Source organism: Mustela nigripes, chromosome 8 (assembly GCF_022355385.1).
Source record: "Mustela nigripes isolate SB6536 chromosome 8, MUSNIG.SB6536, whole genome shotgun sequence".
Taxonomy (NCBI): Eukaryota; Metazoa; Chordata; class Mammalia; order Carnivora; family Mustelidae; genus Mustela; species Mustela nigripes.
The window spans coordinates 42,168,500-42,192,633 of NC_081564.1; the positions used below are offsets into that span (position 1 = coordinate 42,168,500).

Sequence of the window (24,134 nt, forward strand, 5' to 3'; positions counted from 1 at the left end):
GGCAAAAACACTGTCAGTGAATTGGTGAACTAGGAAGCCACAGATATGGCAAGTGGAGGGGTGAGTTGAAACAGTGAATGTAGCCATTGAAGAAGTTTGGCTGTTCAATGAGGGTGGGGAGAGGCTGAGGAGCTCTTTGAGAGTCTCATTGAAACTCAGTTAATTTAGGGAGATTGGGATGTCCAGATGTGCGTGAAGCTAAAGCTTCCAGTTTAATATATTTTTTTCATTGAAGGTGTCCGTAGTTAATGTACTGAGAGTGAGAGGGTGGTGAAGTAATGCTTCTGATAAGTCGAAAGGATTTGTTGTGGAGAAGAGGAGAGAATAATAGCCTTGGAGAGTAAAGAAAGATTGCGGATTAGAGACCAGTTTTAAGGTGGAGGCAAGAGCACAGCTGTGCTACCATCTGCAGAGCTGTGTGGTTTGTATTTTCTTTCAGGCAGCTCACCCGCATCCTGCATGGGAAGTCTTAGTGTGGATAGAGGGTGAGTAACTTAGTCTGATCTGGGGTTACCATTTTGCACCGTAGATGTGACAGAAGTGTGGCACAAAGGTGTTGAGGAAGTTGGCAACAAGGTAGTTGAATAGATAAACCAAAAAGGCAGGACCAGGGCTTAGCCACCTGCAGCCACAGGCTAAATCTGACTGCTTGTTTTGTTTTTTTCATTTTAAATGTTTATAAAAGTTCCTGTGTAATATCTTATAATATGCCCTCTTGGCTCACCTAGACTAAAATATGTACCAAGAAAAGTTTGCTGATCCCTTATCTCAACCAAAATAGGGTTACAGTAAAAACAGAATGGGACTGACAGGTGGACATAGAGGGTTCGGGGACTGAAGGTCTCAGTCAGTATCTTGGGATAGCTGAGTAGGAGACTGAGAATAGGAGGCTGTAGTGAGAGGATTGTGAGTTCAAGGTTTCAGAGCTGGGGCAGCTAGCTGTGCTTGAGCTTTTGGCCATGGTAGTAGGACCACAGTAGAAGCCATGGCTATCCATGGAACTGTCAAGGAACTTGAGAGCCTGGGTGGGGATGATGAAGTCACCCAGGAATTGTAGGAAAGGAAGTCTGGGAATTGTGCCATTCAGATTGGGATGAGGTAGTTAATCTGATAAATAACAAAATCAAAGAGTCAATCTCTAAAGGGGAGGCACACCAGACTAGAAGGCCAGTGATGTTTAAAAAGGTGAAAGTCAAGCAGAGAGAGTCTATCGTATGGTTTCACTTAACTTGTGGAGTATAAGGAATAACACAGAGGACATTGGGAAATGGAGAGGAGAAGTGAGTTGCGGGAAATTGGAGGGGGAGACAAACCATGAGAGACTGTGGACTCTGAGAAACAAACTGAGGGTTTTGGAGGGGGGGGGGGGGGGGGGGGGGGTGAACCTGGTGGTGGGTATTATGGAGGGCATGTATTATAGGGAGCACTGGGTGTGGTGCATAAATAATGAATTTTGGAACACTGAAAAAAATAAATAATGAATGAAATGTGGGGGGGGGAGGTGGGAGTGGCTAGTGAATGTTAGGTAATGGAAGCATATAGCCAAAGGAACTTAGGACGTTCAACTGAATTCCATTCCTAGGGCTTTCAGGTGTCTTATGGGTTGGTCATTCATTTAAAATAAGGCACCTTTCCATTGTTGCTCTAGCTCAGGAAGGCCAAAGCAGGGCATCTTTGTGGATAATAGACTTCAGCGTTCCTCAGTGCTCTAGGGACATAATCAGCCTGACTGCCTTCATGCTGGAAGCCGTTCTTATTGATCACCTAGGGGCAAGGTTGTTGAACGACTTTCTCATAAGGGACCTTCAAGTCCTTTCTGTTGCCGATTCTGTGATAATACAAATATGATACAGTTTTCTCTAAAATAGAAGGAAATAGCCCACTTAATTCACAGATGATTTTTCACTTGTAATTCCTTGTTTATTACTAAGCACCAGCTAGCTCTGTTGCAGGCACTTCGTAGGGCTACAAAAATGAGCATCCCTTGGTGTTATCTATGTATGGACCACTCTCTAGCCATCGTTTCTTTATATATGAGCACGTGGCAGCCATGCTTTGACCTATGTCTGTTTCTGCTCTGCTTCATCTTGACTTCGGAACCACAGATGTAATAGTGCTAGGTACCAACATAAATATCTCATGGCATAAAATGCCTAAAAACTCTGAAGCCTTTGTTCCTCTGTCTCAGGGCTTGTGCGGTAATGCCTCATACTCAGTGAGCCCTCAGCAAATGTTTTTTTAATTAAAATCTTTCATTTTTACAATAGCATAACCTATACCTTTATGCAAAACTTGAATTTAATGTGTTTTGTGTTTGTGTGCCTATTTTTCAACTAGTTGATGGATTTACAACTGAGTGACAGTAACTTTCGTCGACACATCCTGTTGCAATATCTCATTTTATTCCAGTATCTCAAGGGGCAGGTCAAATTCAAAAGGTAAGTTCATATGGGTGGGTAGTAAATGATTTCTGAACAGCCCTCTCTAAAAGAGGACTCACATATATATTTTTCTTATGTATCAGACACATTTAATGCGTGAGGGTCACATCCCTGAAATCTCCTTTTGCAGCAACTCTGGATAGTCAGAGGCTTTTCTTAGAGATTCTGGATGTGAGGATCGTTGTTTCAGAGAAAGGTGTTGACTAGATCTGCTGTCAGTGGCAGTCAGACGTGCTGAGCACTGAGGTTGCTGGGGTCCTCCGCTGTGTGGGTGCATCTCTGTGCCCGACTTCCACCATTCACCTCTCACCTCACTCAGGCATCTCCAAACCTGATGGGAAGACTAAGCCTGTAATACTTTCATGAGGTGTGAAACGGTCTAAGACATCAGAACTCAAAAAAAGTGAAGTAAATCTTTGAAGAACAGAGGAGTTCCAGTTTCTTTGGGGTTTTAGAAACCCTAATCAGCTCCTCGGCTTCCTAAGTACCTCCACCTGCAGCACAGACCACTGCCTCTTAACCTACCCATAATTGAAGTCGAGTTAATCATTACTTGATGGCATTTTTAAGTTTGCAAAGCAATGTTGCATTTTTAGTTGTGTGAAAAACGTGCCTTTACTACCTGCTAGCTTTGAATCCTACTTTCATGACACAGTGGGTACAGTTCAGCTTTCAGACTTGTGATTTTAAGATGACACATAGCAAGTACTCAATATGTTATTTCTTATCCTTCTGTTGTTGAGTTTCAATATAGCAGGGCAGGAGGAGGAGGGACTTTGGAGCCAGACCTAGGTTTGAATTCAAGCTTTATCTGTATGGTCTCTGTTTAATAAGCATACATTCTCATTCTGAGAAGTAAATGAATAACTCATCTAAAGTGCTCATCCTGGCACAGTAGTTTGTCACCGTTTACTGCCTGGCTATAAAGCATTCGGTGCTAGTGAAAGCTGGAGTAATTGTCCCCATTAACACTTTGGGTCTGCCTTCAGCTTTCTCTAAGGTTTTCTATTCCTGTCTTTGTTGTTGTTGTTGTTTTAAGATTTTATTTATCCATTTGACAGAGAGAGATCACAAGTAGGCAGACAGGCAGGCGGGGGTTGGGGGAGGGGGAAGGCTCCCTGCTGAGCAGAGCCCGATGTGGGGCTCGATCCCAGGACCCTGAGATCATGACCTGAGCCGAAGGCAGAGGCTTAACCCACTGAGCCACCCAGGCGCCCCTCTGTTCTTGTCTTTTGATTGCCTTTTGGAGCAGTGTATCTGAATGTACAACATGGAGAGTAATATGTTGTTATTCTCTCTGAGGTTTTCATTCCATATTAAATTTCTTATTTTAGGAAACACTCATTGCTCTGTTCATAGTTAATCAGACTGATTGTCATCCTCCTTCATATACCTTTGTGTCTTAAATTCTAACCATCTTAAATGAAATGCAAGAATTTTCTCTTACAATCCTCTCATTTGTGATTGTTCTTATCTTGGTAATTTTTGACACTATTTGACACTTTTGGTTAACTTACCTATTATGTGCCTTGGGTTTTTATAAGACCGTATGTAAGCCTTAAAATTGAATATACATTGCTGTAACTCAAGCCCGTTTTTGTTGCTTTGTTCCCTAGTTCAAACTATGTTTTAACTGATGAGCAATCACTCTGGATTGAAGATACTACAAAATCAGTGTATCAAGTAAGTTCAACATGCAACAAACCCATGATTGAACAAAATGGAAATTTAGAATTTTCTTTGTTTCAGCCCCAAATAGGAAAATAAGGATAAAGTTAAGCTCAGGTACAAGACCACAAACACTTCTTGGTCCTCTGCCTACAAACCACTCCTATGATGCAGAAAGTTGTTGAAAGCTTAGTATATTCTTTCTAATCACAGCTACTATCTGAAAACCCCCCCGATGGAGAAAGATTTTCAAAGATGGTAGAGGTATGTGTTTTATATTTACATAGTCTTCTTAGCACCAAATAGAATTTCAAAGGCCTTCATTACACAAATTAATTTCTGTGTTTTTCCCAGCATATATTAAATACTGAAGAAAACTGGAACTCATGGAAAAATGAAGGCTGCCCAAGTTTTGTGAAAGAAAGGTAAATATATACTCATCTCAAGCACTATGAGAAGAAAGACATTTCAAAATACAGTTTGACGTGATTATTTTACATCATGTACAGATGTATATATGTATTTCATAGTAAAAAGCAAATGTTTAACTCTGTAAGAATACAACCGTTTTTACTTCTAGTTGAATCTTTCACCTCAGATTTCTTGTCATTAAGTTTCCAGAACAGATTAATCTATTATTATTGGGAAAAAATGGTATAAACCCACTCCTTGTAATTTGTCCCTGGATGTGGCATTTTTGTCTTCTGATGAGTGTTCTATAATAATAGAAAACATTTATGTTTTTATGGGAAGAAAACAATAATTGAATTTTCTTTTACATTAAACACTTTTTATGTGTGCTATCCATTTGTAATTCCAGTGTGTTTTATTCACCACAGAACGTCAGACACCAAGCCAACAAGAGTAGCTCGCAAGAGAACAGCACCAGAAGACTTCCTAGGGAAAGGACCCAACAAAAAGATTTTGATGGGAAAGTAGGTTTACCTGTCTCCATATGTAGGATGGTATTTTTTTTTTTTTTAAGATGTTAGTGTAAGACCCTCCCCAGTTTCTGTGTTTTTCACATTTTTTGTGTGTTTGATACATACATAGATAACTGAAACAAACCACACGCTCTCAATCTCAAGGGCCCTTTACATGGATTCACATAGATAGATAAGCTACCATTTTGTCTCCTGCTTCCCAAATCCATGGCTCTAGACTGTTCTGATTTTTCCATGTCACAGACAGTATAATTGCTATTAGATCGATCCAGCTCACTTCCAGTTGCTGCAAGGTACCATGCTCCTTCAATTTCTGTTACCTTCCAGTTAATTATTCATTGCTTTATATTCTGCTTGAATATTTTTAGAACAAATGATTGTTATCATTAAAGACAAGCATATGTAGAAAGTTTGCCAAATACCAAAAATTAATGAAGAAAGTTAAAGCTCATTCTGTCACCCCTTAAAAATTCACTGTTCAAGTATTTTTGCAACCTTAAGGTATATGAGGATGATGTCCATTAAAAATGTTTTTATGTGTCTGTTTTGCAGTGAGGAGTTAACAAGGCTTTGGAATCTCTGTCCTGATAATATGGAAGCTTGCAAATCAGAGACAAGGCAAGTTTAACATGTTTCACATGAGGTACTGCTTTACTCAAATGTTAAGTGAATGAAATTAATTTGTTATGGTTGATTTTGGCATAGCAGACTATGGCTTCCCACCATGAAACACCTAGAAGTGTGGATAAAATACTTTTAGAAATCACAGGAAAATACAAATTCACAAAAGAAGAAGGTTAGGGAACCAAAAACCAAAGTATGAGCCAATATGGGTGTTTCTAGCTGGAAAGCTTGCCGATGCATCCCACTTTGGGAAGCCAGGGAGCTTGGGTTTTAAGAGCCATGAAAGACAGAAAGTAGGGCCTTCAGCCTGCAGAGTTGTTACTGAGTCTCCTTTGAATAAAACTGAGGCCCTTGAAGCACTGTACTAAACATAAACAAAGAGCATACTGGGGAGGTGGGACTTGTTCACTGGGCCAGGAAATAAGCTTGTCCATTTCTAGCTGAGGTGTGGGTGAAAAGAAAAACAGTCCACCTGGAGAAACAATAACCACAGGTCTGCTGTCATGCAGTCCTCCAGTTTGAATTTATACCACTGGCCTGTAAAGGAACGCCATAGCTGAGGGGGTGAATTCAGATGTCTCAGTCTGATGTTACAAAGCTTTCTGGAGGTCATACCTTCAACCTAAGCCATACAAGGATCCTACAGATAGAAGTCTGAAGATACTCAAGCATCTGAACTTAAAACATTCAAGAAAACAATATACCATGAGAAAGAATCAGCAGGTAGAACAAACAAAACAAACAACAGAAGTTAGACAACCACTTCAGATAATGAAAACATCCAGTAAATACAGCTTAAAATAAGTATGTTTAAGATAGTTAAAGATATATTGGGACGCCTGGGTGGCTCAGTTGGTTAAGCAGCTGCCTTCGGCTCAGGTCATGATCCCAGCGTCCTGGGATCGAGTCCCACATCGGGCTCCTTGCTCCGCAGGGAGCCTGCTTCTCCCTCTGATTCTGCCTTCCACTCTGTCTGCCTGTGCTCGCTCTCACTCTCTCTCTCTTACAAATAAATAAATAAAATCTTTAAAAAAAAAAAAAAAGATAGTTAAAGATATAGAAGAAGGAATTGAAACTTAAAAAGGAACAGGACACTCTCAGGAGCAAATAAATTTGAAAAAAAAATTCTAGCAATAAAAAAAAAAGTCATTGAAATTTTAAGATTTAATAGGCATGTTAAATATTAGACTAGAATGTTACATATGAAGATAGAGATAATGAATAACAACTTCTATTAAGCATGCTTGCTAAGTATGTAAAAGAAACAGAATATATAGCTTTTAGATGAGAACAAAAGGAAGTAAGAAAACTCAAGCAATCAAATAAAAATAGGCAAGGAGAAAGACGTACATAACAAACAAGTGATGGAACTTAGGTATAAAACAAATATAGTTAAAAGAAATTCAGGTACAACAATAAAGGGAAATGGACTTTCTAGTTCAAAGATAGAAGTTGGTATTCTATTTTAAAAGCCCATCTATGGAGCACCTGGGTGGTTCAGTGGGTTAAGCCTCTGCCTTCGGCTCAGGTCATGATCCCAGGGTCTTGGGATCAAGCCCCGCATCGGGCTCTCTGCTCAGCGGGGAGCCTGCTTTCCTCTTTTCTCTCTCTGCCTGCCTCTCTGCCTACTTGTGATCTCTGTCTGTCAAGTAGATAAAGTCTTTAAAAATAAATAAATACATAAAAGCCCATCTATATGTTATTTGTAAGAAACACCTTAAGGATATGGAAAGGCTGAAACTAAAAAAAAAAAAGAAAAGAAAACTGATATAGGAAGGATAGTTATATTGATATCAGACAGAAGAGTCTTAAAAGTGCAGAAAGATACAAGAAAAAAATGCATCAGAAATAGATATTCTAAGCCTTGTTTCTAAAAAATATAGTTTCAAGAAACTGACAGAATTAGAATGAGAAATTAACCAATCCATCATCCTGACACTTCATTTTGACACATCTGCAAAATGTTTTACTAGAATTTTGACACTCAGTACTTTCAGTATTAGAAAGTTTGCTCAAAAAAACTTGGGATTTAACAAGATGATTAACAGACTTGTCTTACAGAAAACAGAAATGCATTTTTTTTTATGACTTTATTTATTTGACAGCAAGAGAGAGAACACAAGCAGGGGGGAGTGGGAGAGGGAGAAGCAAGCTTCCCACTGAGCAGGGAGCCCAATGCAGGGCTCAGTCCAGGACCCTGGGATCATGACCTGAGCCGAAGGCAGACGCTTAACTGAGCCACCTAGGCACTCCCAGAAATGCATTGAAATTCTACGTGAGTAACAAAATATATTTTAAAAGCTTTCAGATACTTCTAAGTAACGCCAGAATCAAAGAAATCCTATGGGGCCCCTAGATGGCTCAGCCTTTGGCTCTGGTCATAATCCTGGAATCCTTGGATGGAGCCCACATCGGGCTTTCTGCTCGGCGGGGAGCCTGCTTCCCCCTCTCTCTCTGCCTGCTTCTTTGCCTACTTGTGATCTCTCTCTGCCAAATAAATAAATTCTTTAAAAAAAAAAAATCATATGCCAGTGATGCTGGTGGGAGCCTAAATTGGTACTGCCACTTTGGAAAACAATTTGGAAGTAACTAGAAATTAAAGATGTGCATACCATACATCCTGACAATTCCACTCCTGGGTTGGTTGATCTTAAAGTAGTTCTTTTAAAACTACAAGTTGAGAATTGCTGATTTGTGAGGTCAGTTCATTAGTTGCTACTGGCATTTTTCTTAGTGGAACAAAATACATTTTTGTGAAACATTAGTTTTACTTACATATTATGATACACATACTTGCATTTGTGTTTTGGGTTGTAATATCAAGTTAATTCCTTACTGTGGGTTGTAGGAGAGGTTTGAAGACCATAGTGTCTAAAGAAACTCGTTCACCTGCACAAATGAGACTGGTACCAGGATGTTCATTTAGCAATGTCATAGCAAAAATGGGGAACCACCTAAATATCAAAGGGAGAATGGATAATGTGTGATATGTTTGTGTAGGGGTCGGGCATCAGAATGAGGTTGAGGACTATTGCATCCGATAGACATGCTTCAGAAAAATCAGGGTTAGAAGTTTGAAAAGCTTCAAAACAGTATACACTCAATTAAAAAAAAAAAAAAAAAACCTAAGTGATAAATATCAGATTTGAAGTGCGGCCACCTCTGGGGAAAGAGAACGAGATCAGAAAGGGGAGTTGTATTTGTAGTGTCTGTAAAACACTACATAAATACTGGTAGGTTTTTTTATTTGTATGTATTTTTATTTGTATATATTTTAATTGCATATATATATATTTGTAGTTATTTTTATATATTTGTATTTGTAAAACACATACATATATATGGCAGTGCCTGGGAGGTTTGTTCTGTTTTTAGTCTTGATTGCTTGATTGCTCGTGGTATAGTTGACCCTCGAACAGGGGTTAGGGTGACAACCCCCACACAGTAAAAAATGCATAAGTAACTTTTGATTCCCTCAAAACTTCAGTAGCCTACTGTTGATTGGAAGCCTTACTCATAACATGTATAGGTGATATATTGATATACAAAACATGAATACATTTTGTATGTTATATGTATTATATACTGTATTCTTAAATACTGTATTCTTAAGGTAAGGGAAGCTGGAGAAAAAAATACTAAAATATTAAGGAAGAAAAAACACATTTAGAGTACTGTATTTATTTTTTTAAAATCCACAAATAAGTGGACCCACACAGTTCAAACTCGTGATGTTCAAGGATCAATTGTATAAGTAATTTTTAAACTAATAAATGGTTCCAAACACTGATCAATGATAGTCTGGTTGGGATTTTAGTGTCCCCTTGCTTTGTCTAGTGTGATAGATAAAAGAGTGGTGGTCAACTCCAAGGAAACCTTCCAGCCCTCTTAATGTTTACTAGTTAGAGAGTGTGTTATTGTAATGAAAGTTCTAAGATTGGGTGCTTGAGCTTTCCTTACAGAGCCCATTTTTCTAGTTTTTAGTCAAAATGTCTTATAATCAGACCCTTGGGTCTTATTTATTTGCTTGTATCAAAATCTTATTTCTAAAACCAAATTCCGGAAAGAGACAATTAAAAACCAACCACACTTTCATGGGAATGACCTAAAATAAGCTCACAGTTAAATAAATCTCAGTGTGGCCTGGGTATTAGTGTAGGTTTTATGAATTCTGGCTTAAAGAAAAAAAGTCCTTGAATACGGACACTGGATGTGACATTTTCCTCCTTGCTGGGGAAATTCAAATGCTGTGAAAGCCCCAGCTGCCCCTGACCAAGTAATATTACAGGATAGAGCCCAGTGACTGTTAGTGAGACATTACATGGAGTGTAGTATATGACATGATGCAGGAGCGCACTGACTGTTGTCCTCTTTGAGAAGTTCCATTCTGAGTCATTTACCTCCTTAAAAAATCGGGAGTTCCTAAGTAACATAACTCAAGTGTGGGTAATATTAGGATCTTTCATTGCCACTATTTTAGGAGTACTTATTATTAAGAACAGACATATATGATCCTCACTAGTTGTTTTTTTAACACTCAGGGAATACATGCCAACTTTGGAGGAATTTTTTGAAGAAGCCATTGAACAGGCAGACCCTGAGAACATGGTTGAAAATGAATACAAGTAAGTAGTATTTATTATGAGCTAACATTCTACAATATTTTTTTAGGAATTGTATGTACATTAGAACACTAATCAAGGGAGACCATTGATAGGTGAGTACTTTTCCTCCTAGGTGAATTTATGTACCAGGTTCATGTAGGTACACATTCCTGATTTCAGTGGCCATGCCCACTGACCAGCATGACAGAATCACACTTGTTTTGAAAATTAAGAACAATCGCCTTGGGCCTCCACCTTCCCGCGAATAATCCTCTTTTCCCCTTCAAATCAGTGCCTCCTGAGACATGCTGATAGCTGTTGCCTTCATTTCCTCACCCCCCATTCCCTTGTCAGCTCACTGCCACTGGGTAGTCTCCCTGTCCCTCCACTGAGGTAGCGGTTGTCAAGGTCATAGCATCTTTTTTTCAACCTCCCAGCATTTCCCACTTTTCTCTCCTTCCATAATGTATTCTCTTGACACCCACTCAACTACACTCCTGCCTCGCTGCGTAAGAGCTGGCTCCCCATCCACTCTGCCTAACTCCCAGATTTTGGAGTAAACTTAGGGCTCAGTCTCGGGTTTTTCATCTAATCTAGGCAACACCACATAGCCGTTTTAAAAGTTCTTTTTTTTAAGAGTTTATTTATTTACTTACTTTAGAGAGAGTTTACAAGCAAGGTGAGGGGCAAAGGGAGAGACTCTCAAACAGACTCCATGGTGAGGGTGGAGCCCTGCGTGGGACTTGATCTCACAAACCTGAGATCATGACCTGAACAGAAACTAAGAGCTGGGCCCTCAACTAACTGAGCTACCCATGTACCTAGCCGCATGGCTATTTCTTTTCTTTCTTTTTTTCTTTTTTAAATTTTTTTAAATTTTAATTTTAAGATTTTATTTGAGAGAATGAGCACAAGCAGAGAGAGAGAAGCAGGCTCCCTGCTGAGCTGGGATCATGACCTTAGCCGAAGGTAGATGCTTAACTGACTGAACCACCCAGGTTCCCCAGCCCCATGGTTTTAAATAGGCATTGTGGTATCATATTTTAAGGGCAAGGGCTTTGTCAGATTGCCTGGGTTCCAATCCAAGACACTTTGGTCACTCATTGGCTAGACTGCTAGGGCAACTGTAACCCCTTTCTGCTTGTTCTCTCATTGCTACGTAGTAATAACACCCATTTCAGGGGGTTATTCTGAGGATTAAATAAGATGATTCACTTTGAACCACATAGGACATGTAGTTAGCATGCAGTAAATAGAGGGCTGTTACTAGTGTGACCTTGTGACTAGTTATGAGTTAGTTACTATGATCTCTTAATGAAGGATGCTCTGGTCAGTTCTCCAGCATGAGAATTGTGATTTTTAAACTCAAAAAGTCTGGTCTCCTGCTTAAAACTGTTTCAGTGACTGCCTGGAATAAACCCAGACTCCTTACTGGAGCCTAAAAGACCTCAGTTTGGCTGCTGCCAACTTTGAACCACATTTCCTTTGTTCATTTTCTCTCTGCTCTTGCTTCACCAGCCAGGTTTCTGTTCTTCGACTCAAAAAGGTCGTTCCACTTCAGGACCTTGGCATTTGCTATTATGTTACTTGAAACTTCTGCCTAGGCTATTCCTGTGGTATGGGCTCACTTCATCTCTCCTTGGAGATACTGCCTAAGGGCAGTTTTCCCTGGGCCGAAAGCTCCTCGCCTGAAATTTTCATTTATGTTCTCATCCTTACCACTGTGTGAAATTCTTATACCTTGTGTTTATCAATAGCAGTGATACTTGCCAGTACATTTACACATTCACTGTCTGTCAGGGACTCCCTGAGCACTTACCGTATTTACCTCTATGGTAGAAACTGCCCCTATCTCCATTTTACAGTTAAACAAAGTGAGGCAGAGAGTGAATCATGTATTGAAGTTCTCATCTAGTAAATGCCAGAGCCAGGAAATCACTCTGGCCTCAAGGCCCTGCTTCTGACTGCAAGATTATAGTGTCTCAAGTGTTCAGGGTACCCATAAGGTCTGAGTGTTGTTGAGTGAATGCAGGTTAGATAGTTCTCCACGAACCTTGGTTTCAGAACCTGAGTGTTATGGATTCCTGGAGAGTAAGAAAGTTTGTATGTATAACTGGTGGGGAATTTTGAAAATGCTTAAAAAGACTGAAACTGCTTAAATGGAAAGTTGTCAGAGAGATAGGCTGGTTAACTGATCAGGCAAAGCCTTATACTATGACATTAAGTTGGCAAGACCACAGTGTAAGAGTAGTTTTGCAAGTTTAGCACTTGTTAAAATTAGAGGCTCATTTGTAAGAGAGGACTAAATAAACCAGTTGCTATCCTTAAGAACTTAGGGGGATCTTCACAATTTGTGCCCTGGATTCTTCTGCAGCATGGCTGGTTCTGGAACATTATTTTTAGCATTTGTGAGGTTTCCATTCTCCCTGTGCAGCACTGCTGTGCTTCATTAGGGAACAGTTTGTGGACTCTGTCATCACTGCTCACTGGGGTGGCTATTCCAGGTTTCCCCCTTTTGGTTTTGGAACCATTTTTATTCATTGAGTTTGGTATTAAGCAAATTAAAATGAGATGTTTATATAAACGGAAAATGACATACTGAATATGGTCAAAACCTTTAGATGGCATTGCCAGTATATCAACTCACTGAATATAGTAAACCTATTTTTTCCAGAGGTAGATGATTACTGTCCTGCACACAGAACCTCATTACTATCACATACCAGCTTTTTAAAGTAAAATGTATATAAACTTTCCAGATGTGTTTGTTGCATAAGAACCTGCCTCATCAGATTCTGATTTCTAATGTTCATTTGTAAGTGTACTGCACCCTTAGAGGTTCTTTAGGAATAAAATCAGAATAAAGAGAATGGTGCCTTCAGCTACTTAACCTAATTTACTGTGGGACATTCTATATTCTAAACTGGAAGGCATATAGAAATTTAAAAAAAACCCAAAATTACAAGACTGACATTTCTTTTCCTAGGGCTGTGAACAATTCAAATTATGGTTGGAGAGCCCTGAGACTATTAGCACGGAGAAGCCCTCACTTCTTCCAGCCAACCAACCAGCAATTTAAAAGTTTGCCAGAGTATCTCGAAAACATGGTAATAAAGCTAGCAAAGGAATTACCAGTAAGTAATATCCATCAGCGTTTTCATAGTCTTTAGTTGTTATCTTACTTAAAAGTACTATCGCTAAGAAGCTGAATTTATAGTTCATTGTATGGGAAAAAACCACCTACAAACCTTCATATTTAAGAATAAGGAAAAATGCATTTTGGTGTACATTTATTGATAAATCTTTTTGTAAAGCATGTAATTTAATTTTAAAGCTCACAGTATTTTGGTTAAATAGTTATCTCACCTGTAAACTCAGACATGAATTTCTCCTGTCTGCCAGTGTGTTGTCTTTTATCAAACAGGATCTCTTACGGGTAGCAGTAGGCACCTTGACCTTTCTACTCTGTTCTCTTTGCCAATACAATTTTCTCATTGTATTACTACAATATGGTAAAACTATCCTGCAGAATTTCTCAATTTTTAAGGACCTGGTTGCTTCCCTAGTTTTCTCTAGTCCATTGTTACTGTACACTAGATGTTTGCAAATCATCTTTCATCTTCCCATACTCCTTAGTGGCTCCCTTTTTCCCAGGTGTGGGGGAAGAGGAGTCTTTCCCATCCACTCCTTCTCCAGGTTAACACCATCCCACATTCGTGATCCTTACCAGACATTCACATGTATCGTGCTCAAGGATAAAGTTCTGGGCCCTGTATGTGGAATCTCAGCCACTCATGTCTAAACCAGTAGTATCCCCCAGTTATTTTACAAGCTGGCATTCTTTTAAACTTTCTTCTTCCTCATTTTAGCCTCCTTCTGAAGAAATAAAAACAGGTGAGGATGAAGATGAGGAAGATAATGATGCTTTACTGAAGGAAAATGAAAGTAAGAATTGAATTTTCTTGGCTATTTTACAAAATTGGAAAAGATTGGGGTTCTTTGTTGAGAGGTACGTTATTTGATCTACTTCTCAACTTCTAACATTTATCTCAGCTGTTTCTTATAGTGAGGAATTTTAAACATTGCTTGACAACTTCTAAAATATTACACTTTATGCAATAAAATTTAGAAGTGATGGGAAGGGAAGTATTTACATTTTGAGGGCGACTCACCTGTTAATGGAGGGGGGCAGTTAGCTGCTTTTCAGGGGAGGCCTTCGTTATTAAAATAAAGGCAACAGCTTTCATTTTAAAAGTACTGCTACCTAGTGATCATGTCTGTTAGAACAGTATTTACCCCATGGAAAATACAGAAAGGAATTATTCTACTTCTAAAATAAAGCTTATGAAAGGTGATTAATAGTTCAGTGGCCCTGTATCTTCCCAGTTCTGTTGTATATTTTGAACTGTACATGTCCTCACACTTTGTACATAATTCACATCTCCTGTGTTTCCTAGGCCCTGATGTCCGACGAGACAAACCTGTAACAGGGGAACAAATAGAGGCGTTTGCCAGTAAACTGGGCGAGCAATGGAAGATCCTGGCTCCCTACTTGGAAATGAAAGACTCGGAAATTAGACAAATTGAGTGTGACAGCGAAGACATGAAGATGAGAGCTAAGCAGCTACTGGTCGCCTGGCAAGATCAGGAGGGAGTACATGCAACACCTGAGAATCTGATGAATGCACTGAATAAGTCCGGATTAAGTGACCTTGCAGAAAGTCTAACTAATGACAATGAGACAAATAGTTAGCTTCTTTCTTTTTTTTTTTTTTTTTTATTAAAACTGTGATAAGATTTTGTTACCAAGCAGCATTTGATAAGAGGTCCAATGGTTTTGGTAAACAATAAACATTTTTGTAACAGTTGTTGTACAGTTGCCTGGTGCTCCAAGAATAACAGAATGTGTATCTTGATAACTGATCTCAGGGTTTCAGGAGAAGGGAATAGGCTGGGAAAGTGGACTAAATAAAGTGACTTCAAGGTCACATATTTTTGTTAAAATATAATGAAAGTCACTAAGCAATCTTTAGGGAGCATGGTGTTTCCTAAGATACACCATGCCAACTGCGTTTCCTACATGCCATTAGTAGTTACAAAATTTAACTTGCTCTTCTGGAAATCCCAGAATGACTTTCTGAAATCATATGACTGCTCTAGTCTTATTTTTGCTTTAAAGCAGAGGATCAGCAAACGATAGCCCATTTCCCACTTATTTTTACAAGTAAAATTTGAGCAGCACACAACTCTGCTGACTTAAGTACAGCTCCGTTTACGCTACAACAGCTGAAGTTAGTTATGTCAAAGATATGGTCTGCAAAACTGGAAATATTTACTATCCACCCCACCCACTACAGAAAATGTTTGCCAGCCCCCAACTTTAGAGGAAATAGGATGAAGTCTAAAAAATCCTAAGTCCTTAAAATAGGGCTGCATACTCCCAGGACTGATGTGAAGGTTGAGATGTAGGTAAAAGCAATCTATAAACAGCAAAGCACTATGTAATAATGGCTGGAAACAGTACCATCTACTTTTCTTGTTGCCACTTAAGTGTAATTATAGGGGTCTAACATTAGGGCATTATTGTTTTGTATCCTGAAAGCCTACTAAGTGGATATTCTACCATAAATGTTCTCGCTTGGGCGTAACCTCACTGGCTAGTCAACAGTGATACACCACTGCTCTAATAGCAGAAGGGCCTCAGTGCTCATGGCACAGCATAGAAGGCACACTCAGGAATTGACATTTTCTCAACCACTTTCCCCTTCTCAAAGAACTTATATGCAAGGCTGAACTCTAAAACAGCCTTACTTAAGGGTATAAAATTTAAAACACAGTATAGGTCCAATTTCTTTAAAAAAAAAAAAAAAAATCTTTGGAATAATGCTTATTTGGATCAAATAAAATGAAATCAATTTTTATAAGGAATTACAGTTTTAAACTTTTAATTCCATTCAAGGCATATACTTTGTTCTAAACCTACCTCATCTATCTACCAACTACAGCATCCTGCAAATCAGAAACTAGAATTCTAATTGCTAAATTTATGTCCTCAGAATTGTTCAGACCAAGTAAGACTGAATAAGAAAGTCAGAGTCACAAGCATCATAACAATATCTAAGAATCATTACACTTCTCAGGGTCTCCTCCTCCCCATTCTAATCTGCACTCTCCACCAAGGCAAAGGGAGTACTGATTACCAGTAACTATCATTTAGCTGAAGAAGCTACATACAAATAAGTTTCCCCGAAATCATTTTATCCCCTAGCGTTCTCAGATATTATCACATTGTTCAAAGTTGAGAGGAAAATGGCCACTATTCTCTAGGAATCTAATAGTTACCAGTGCTATGCTCTGCAGAGCATGAAGACAGCATAAGTATAAGCATAAGATTTCATGATAATCCCCAAACTTCATTTTATACACCTCACTCAAAATCAGAGACAAATAGCTAATTTCCTATCCTCTGTCCAGCAATCAGGGCCCTTGAAACAAAGGTGAGGAATTAATTAATTAGAATGTGTTAAAATATAAGAAACCTACCACAATGAAACATCACTTACTCTTGGCACTTTCACCATCACTTTAAAAATCATTGCTGTTATTCAATTCTGAGATAAGACATTAAGATTTTGGGACTAGACGAGAGTAAAGACATCAACTGAGCCAAAGAAAAGAGACCAATAAACATCGTTGCATTCAGCATCCAAAGAACTCCATTAATTTTACAACTTTATATTTCTTTTAAACAGAACATAATGTGAGAAGGCAGAAGAGAACATTTTTAAATGGATGCTTAACAGCAGAGTAAAACTAACCATGTGCAGCAACTGCTTGCTATTAAATACACCTAAACAAGCCAAGCTCCAACACTCAGACAAAAGACTTGAGGTCAGAAGCTGTTAGTCCCTCTTTTTTTTTTTATTAAATATCCTCATTTTCTAAAAATAAGCAACCAGAGCTTGTCAACGTTTTTTAAGGTTGATTACTACAAAACCATTGCCAAGTTAAATATACAAACCATAGTACATCAGAGAGACACAATAATGAATGTATAATCAAATGTACTATTACTGATCACAATTTATTTTAAAGTCATGAAAAGCCAGCAACAGTCAGGCTGGACAAATACTTGATTGTACCCATGTTTCCATGGGTGTGGGCAGCAGCACTGAGTAACACAATGAGAGCAACACTTACTTCCTTTCCACCTTCCTGGCAAAATTTTTGTTAGATAAGGCAAAGGATGGGCAGCTATGAATCACTGGTGGTTTGAACCATGCAAGAACAACAACAACAAAAAGAGTAGTAGGTGTGCAATAAACATCTGATTTGCTGAATCCTGGGCTGAAAAGGCAGGGGGAAAAAATTTATCACAGAAGGTAATGGCTGAAAGGCATTTCAAATCAGAATTTTTAAAGATTAATGCAAGAAATAAGCTTTTTTAAAATGTCTTCCTACAACCTTTGTACAGGGCAACACAGTCCCAAAGGCAATTTCCTTTTTTCTGTAATTTTTTTAGGTTGATCCAGAGTGGCCTGCTTTACCCTCTTTTGTTCCACATGAGAGGGGAAACACATAACACCACCTAAATATCTTCCTCTACAGCTCTGGATTATAGAAATGATCAACAAATAACATTTATTTCACACCTAAACATAAATAGCTAAAATGAAGATTACTGTTCACTTTCCTCTTCCATTATTTCAACTCTGCGAGGCCCATAGAGTAAAACATATGCTATGTGCCAGTCTCCACCACCAGAAAGCCGTAAGATATCCTCTGGTGTCACGATGCTGACCTTATCATCATCAAACTTAATCCATTCATCTAAAGAGCAAGAGAAGAAAATGAAATTAATATTTTATTACATGGTTTTCTCAGTTCCATTCCAAAAAAGGTACTGAGTAATTTTATTATGTACAGCAGTATTCCACCTGCCATACTAATGGTTTTCAAAGTGTGATCCAGATGCCACTCAGGTTTTCAAAACCATTTCAGGGGTACCATGAAGGTCACAATTTTTTTTATCACCACTAGAGCATTATTTGCCTTTATCCCCTCATTCTTTCAAGTGTGCTTTGGAATTTTCCAGAAGAAACAGGATGTGTGATAAAGCAAGAGACTAAATGCAGAAACAGGAGGATCCAGCTGTCTCCTAATAAGCCAGACAAAGCAGGCCTACAAAAACAAATCAATACTATTTCTTGCTGTTTTTTTGTTTTTGGAAAATACTGTTATCTTTGTTACTTATGTGGTATGTAATGGGTTTATTACTGCCAGTTTCCAATTAGTTAATTTCTGAATTTTAATTTCTATTATAGTAAATATTAAACAGAATCCTCAAACAAAAGCTCTTTGTGGATCTCAACAATTAAGAATGTAAAGAGGTTCTGACACTAAAAAGTTTGAAAACCGCTGTGCTATAAAATTTGTACTAAACTGCTAAAATAATTAAACAATTGGGGAAACAAACAAAACAAACCAGAAACAAAAAGCAGAATCCTTACCTTGTTTCCTTTTCACCCATGATACATAATGGCCAGAAGAGCTAGACCTTCCCTGATGTGTTAACACTGCTTGTAAGTCATAGTATCCACAATTATTGGAGCCAATGTCTAAAGAAAGATGTAAATCCCACAATATTAGACAATGAAGAGATGTGCTTTCTCCAGCTAGGTAGCAAGCAAGAAGTCTGAAGGTTAGCCTATTATTAGAATTCAGTAAGATTCTACAGTTCAAAGTTAAGGATTTATGGAAGGTATTTTAAGAAGTATGGTATTCACAGAACTATAAATAGACTGATTTTTACTGCATGTCTAATTTAAGGTAACGTATTTTAAGAAATCTTTCTTTTTTAAAAAAAAGCATGATATCAAAAAAAATAGGTAAGTTTGTCAAGACAGTAATTTTACCTTAAACACACAAATATACACACAGAGAACTCAATTGAAATGATTTTTTTTCCACTTACCATCAGCAAAAGAAAAAGGCTCATATTTAACTTCTTTCTGGGGACTACTCTTTTTGTCACTCTGAAGGGAAAAAATTTAATTTTAAATCATGACGCTGGAAATAAAATTTGTATTCTCAGTAAGTATTCATTTCCACAAATATTTACTGGCTACAATGCAAAACACTACCTTACAAAATTACTAAAACGATATAACTATAGTTAAAACTATAAACCCAAAGAAGCTACACTTAATATACAGTCTTGTATGCACAGTAACAGACCCTCTGATTCTAAGACAAACTATGAGCTGCTAAACCTACAGCATACCAGTGAATATAGCAGTACAGATAAACAGCTCTCTAGGGTAGGAAAGGAAAACCCAACTCTATATTTTTACCAAAATACTATTATAAACCACAAAGGATTTAAAAAAAAAGTACCACAATGAAACAAAAGTCAAATTACTGCAAAAAACGTTAAACCTACTAAGACATGGCCGCCTGCTCAAATGAAATGAGTACTGAAAGAGACAGGATTTACTATTTTAGACAAAGATTTTTGGTGGGAATTCCCTGCCTCAATCCAGTTCAGTTTAATATAAAAATAGTAAACTTATCTAGGTATATGGACACAAAGTTATTAAAAACTACAATGGCAATGAACACAATGCAAGTAGATTAAAGATAGCTGGAGTGACAAGTTAAAGGCTCCTACAACAAAAAAATGGCAATTAAGTCAACGAAGAAACCATTCCTTTTTGTCTTAAAATTTCACACCTAGGGCAACCATAGAAAAAGATATACAGAGAAAAATATTTTTTTAAAAAATTGAAGATAAGTCAAATTAGATTTCTATTATATGTTCAAGTAAACCTACAAGGCAATGGGGAGAAGTGAAAAACAGAAGAGAAAGTAAAATATAACAGATTAAACTAACAAATCAAGTTATATTAAATGTAAATGGTCTAAATATACCAATAAAAGATATAACAGTATGTTAAAAAACATGACCAACTCTATGCTGTATATAAGAAACTCTTCAAATATAGTAATATAGGCAAATTTAAAATAAAATACAGAAAGACATCATGCAAACATTAACAAACAAAGCAGCACTGACAATATTAATATCAGAAAAGTAAACTTCAGAATAAAGAAAATTACCAAGGACAGAGAGGGACATTGCATAATATAAAAAGGTCACTCCACCAAGAATACTTAGCAATCTTAAAGATGTATACACCAAATAAAAGAATTACAAAACATGCAAAGCAAAAGCTGACAGAACTGAATGGAGAAACACATAAAAGTCACAATTTCAGCTTCCTCACTCATCTCATAAAAACTAATAGAACAACTAGACAGAAAAACAGCATCATTACAGAACATGCAAGACCACCATCAACCAACTGGATCTAATCAACATCTATAGAAAATTCATTCCATTCAACAACAGTAGAATACAATTTCCCCCCCAAGTACCCATGGAACATATACCAAGATAGAGCACATCCTAAACCATAAAGCAAACTTGAACAAATTTAAAGGAATCTAAATCACACAAGTGCTTTCTCTCACAATGAAATCAAACTAGAAGCAGTAACAGCAAGATAATAGATAAATTTCCAAATATTTGGAAACTAAACCAGACACTTATGAATAATCCAAGGTCGAAGAGAAGTCTCAAGGGAGATTTTTTAAAAATACAAGGAGTAGAGAGGTGCCTGGGTGGCTCAGCTGGGTAAGCAGCTCAGGTCCCGATCAATGCCCCACATAGGGCACCCTGATTCGGGAAGTCTGCTTCTTCCTCCTCTACGTCAGCCCCACCCCAGTCCCTGCAAATGCTCTCTCTCGTTCTTGTGCCCTCTGTAATAAATCAGTAAAACCCTAAAAAAAAAAAACAAAAAAAAAAAAAAACAAGGAACAGAATGAAAATGCAAATACAATGTAACAATTTATAGGACACCGTGAAAGCACTGCTGAGACAAACTTTACAGCACTAAATATATACATTAGGGGAAAGTTTGAAGTAAAAAACCTAAGCTCTCACAATTTAAGAACCTAGAAAAAAGAAAACAAAATAAAACCCAAACAAACAAGCAGAAGAAGAGTAGAGATCATTAATATTACAGAAAAACAGAGATAAATCCATTTAGCCAGTTCTTTGAAAAGACCATAAAACTGACAATCCTCTAACAAAACTGACAAAGGAAAAAGAAAAAAAGACAAATTACTAGTATCAGGAATAAAACAGGACAGATATATCATTACAGACCCTGTAGACATCAAAATAAATAAACAGGCCGCCTGGGTGGCTCAGTGGGTTAAAGCCTCTGTCTTCGGCTCAGGTCATGATCCCAGGATCCTGGGATTGAGCCTCACATCCGGCTCTCTGCTCAGCAGGGAGCCTGCTTCCTCCTCTCTCTGCCTGCTTCTCTGCCTACTTGTAATCTCTATCTGTCTAATGAATAAATAAAATCTTTCAATAAATAAATAAATAAATAACTACAATTAACAACTACAACACAATATTGACAAGCTATATAAAATGGATCAATTCCAAGAAAACAAAGTGACCAAAACAAACCTAATACAAAACACATCATTTGAATAGCCCATAACTACAAAGGAAGGTAAATATTTAATTTAAAAATGTCTGGGAGGGGCACCTGGCTCAGTGTGTTAAAGTCTCTGCCTTCAGCTCAGGTCATAATCCCAGGGTCCTGGGATCGAGCCCCACATCGGGATCTCTGCTCCGTGACCCGCCTCCCCCAACTGCCTGCCTCTCTAGCTACCTGTGATCTCTGTCAAATAAGTAAATAAATAAATAAAATCTTTTTTTAAAAAAAGTCTGGGGGGAAAAAATCTCCAGGCTTTTTCATGAATGTTCTACCAAATCTTTAAAAAAAGGAATTAACACTAATTCTACACAATCTCTTTCAAAAAATAAAAGAGGTAAAAAAGAAACAATAAACCAATTCAGCAAAGGAGAGGATACAAGATCAATATACAATAATCAATTACAAATAATCCCAAAATGAAATTAAGCAATGCCACTTACTCAAACATCAAAAAAGAATAAAATACTTAAGAATAATGTTAGCCAAAGTACAAGATTTATAGACTATAAACTATAAACTATAAGACATGTTGAGAAAAATTAATGAACATGCAAATAAATACAAAGACATATCAAATTCATGGACTGCCAAGACTTAATGCTGTTAAAACAGGAATCCTTCCCAAAATGATCTACAGATTCAATGCAATCCCATCAAAATTCCAACTGTTTTTTTTTGAAGTAACAGACACGCTGATCCTAAAATTATAGAAATACAAGAGATTCATAAAGCCAAAACAATCTTGAAAAGAAGAAAAGCTGAAAGTGTCAGATTTTGCTGCATCCTTACTGCAAAATTATAGTAATCAAGACTGTGGTACTGGCATAAGGAAAGACACAAAGAACTGTGAAATAAAACTGAGATTCCAGCAATATATGTATCTATAGTCAACTGATTCTTTTTACAAGGGCCCCAACACCATTCAGTGGGGAAAGAACAGGCTACTCACACGCAATGGAATGAATGTGGATATGTACCTCACCCCACATACAAAAATTAACCCAGAATGGATCAAAAACCTAAATGGGAAGAACTAAAACTACAAAACTCTTAAAAGAAAAACAGATATAGATCTTTGCCTTTTACTAGGCAATGGTTTCTTAGATATGACACCAAAAGCAAGAACCACCAAAGAAAACAATACACTGGATTACCTAAAATGAAAAACTTTTCCTTTGCAAAAGACCCTTAAGAAGATGAAAAGACAAAGACAAGGAGAAAATATATGAAAGCCATGTATCTGACAAAGGATTAGTATTTATAATATAAAAAACTCTCAAAATTTAAGAGTGAAAAATAGAAAATAATAGAATATAAAGAACTATTTCACCAAAGAGGATACACAGATGGCAAATAAACACATGAAGACACACTGAACATCATTAGCCATTAGGAAAAAGCAAATTAAAAACCACAATGATGTATCACTGCAAACCTAACCAAATGGCTAAAATAAAGAATATTGACACCACCAAATTCTAGCAAGAATGCACAATGTGGATCGGTCATATACTGCTAATGAGCATCTAAAATGGTATAGTCCCTATGGAAAATCTTTGACACTTTCTTCAAAAATAAAATGTAGAGGGGCGCCTGGGTGGCTTAGTGGGTTGAGGCCTCTGCCTTCAGCTCAGGTCATGGTCTCAGGGTCCCGGGATCGAGCCCCGCGTCGGGCTCTCTGCTTAGTGGGAAGCCTGCTTCCCCCTCTCTCTGCCTGCCTCTCTGCCTACTTGTGATCTCTGTCAAATGAATAAAATCTTAAAGAAAAAAAAAAAAATTAAATGTACAACTACCATGCTATCTAGCAATTTTACTACTGGGTATCTATTCCCAGAGAAATGAAAGATTATGTTTACACTAAAACTGGTACATGAGGGATGCCTTAGTGGCTATGTCGATTAACTGCCTTCGGCTCAGGTCATGATCCCAGAGTCCTGCTCTCTGCTCAGCCCGGAGTTTGCTTCTCCCTCTCTGCCCCTACCGCTGCTCAGGCTCTCAAATAAATAAATAATCTTTTTTTAAAATGGTACCTGAATACTTACAGTAGCTTTATGCAAAATAAATGAAACTAGAAAGAATCCAGCTCTCCTTCAACAGCTGAACGATTAAGCAAGATATGGTATATGCATACCATGGAATACTCCTCAGCAACAAAAAAGGACCTGCTGCTATACAAAATGACCTGGGCTAATTTCGTGAGAATTATGTATGCTGAGAAAAAAATCCCAAAAGGTTACATACTATATGATTTCATTTATATAGTGTTATATATATATA

General features: G+C 37.7%; 2 protein-coding genes across 4 annotated transcripts in view; one reads left to right on the forward strand and one right to left on the reverse strand.

Moving 5' to 3' along the window:
* Window positions 1-15,146, forward strand: part of THOC1 (THO complex subunit 1) — a 52,761-nt gene extending 37,615 nt beyond the window's left edge. Inside the window, exons 12-21 of the mRNA XM_059409307.1 lie at window positions 2,338-2,438; window positions 4,058-4,124; window positions 4,323-4,373; window positions 4,464-4,534; window positions 4,949-5,044; window positions 5,606-5,671; window positions 10,219-10,302; window positions 13,268-13,415; window positions 14,151-14,226; window positions 14,739-15,146. Coding sequence (XP_059265290.1) covers window positions 2,338-2,438; window positions 4,058-4,124; window positions 4,323-4,373; window positions 4,464-4,534; window positions 4,949-5,044; window positions 5,606-5,671; window positions 10,219-10,302; window positions 13,268-13,415; window positions 14,151-14,226; window positions 14,739-15,034 — 1,056 coding nt within the window. The 3' untranslated portion in view covers window positions 15,035-15,146. The remainder of the gene's footprint in view (window positions 1-2,337; window positions 2,439-4,057; window positions 4,125-4,322; window positions 4,374-4,463; window positions 4,535-4,948; window positions 5,045-5,605; window positions 5,672-10,218; window positions 10,303-13,267; window positions 13,416-14,150; window positions 14,227-14,738) is intronic.
* Window positions 15,147-16,996: 1,850 nt separating this feature from the next.
* USP14 (ubiquitin specific peptidase 14) overlaps window positions 16,997-24,134 on the reverse strand; it is a 47,531-nt gene continuing 40,393 nt past the window's right edge. For all 3 annotated transcript variants that reach the window (XM_059409309.1, XM_059409310.1, XM_059409308.1), the window contains 3 exons: window positions 19,256-19,316; window positions 18,792-18,899; window positions 16,997-18,111 (listed from right to left, as the gene is read on the reverse strand). In XM_059409309.1, coding sequence (XP_059265292.1) covers window positions 17,960-18,111; window positions 18,792-18,899; window positions 19,256-19,316 — 321 coding nt within the window. In that variant the 3' untranslated portion in view covers window positions 16,997-17,959. The remainder of the gene's footprint in view (window positions 18,112-18,791; window positions 18,900-19,255; window positions 19,317-24,134) is intronic.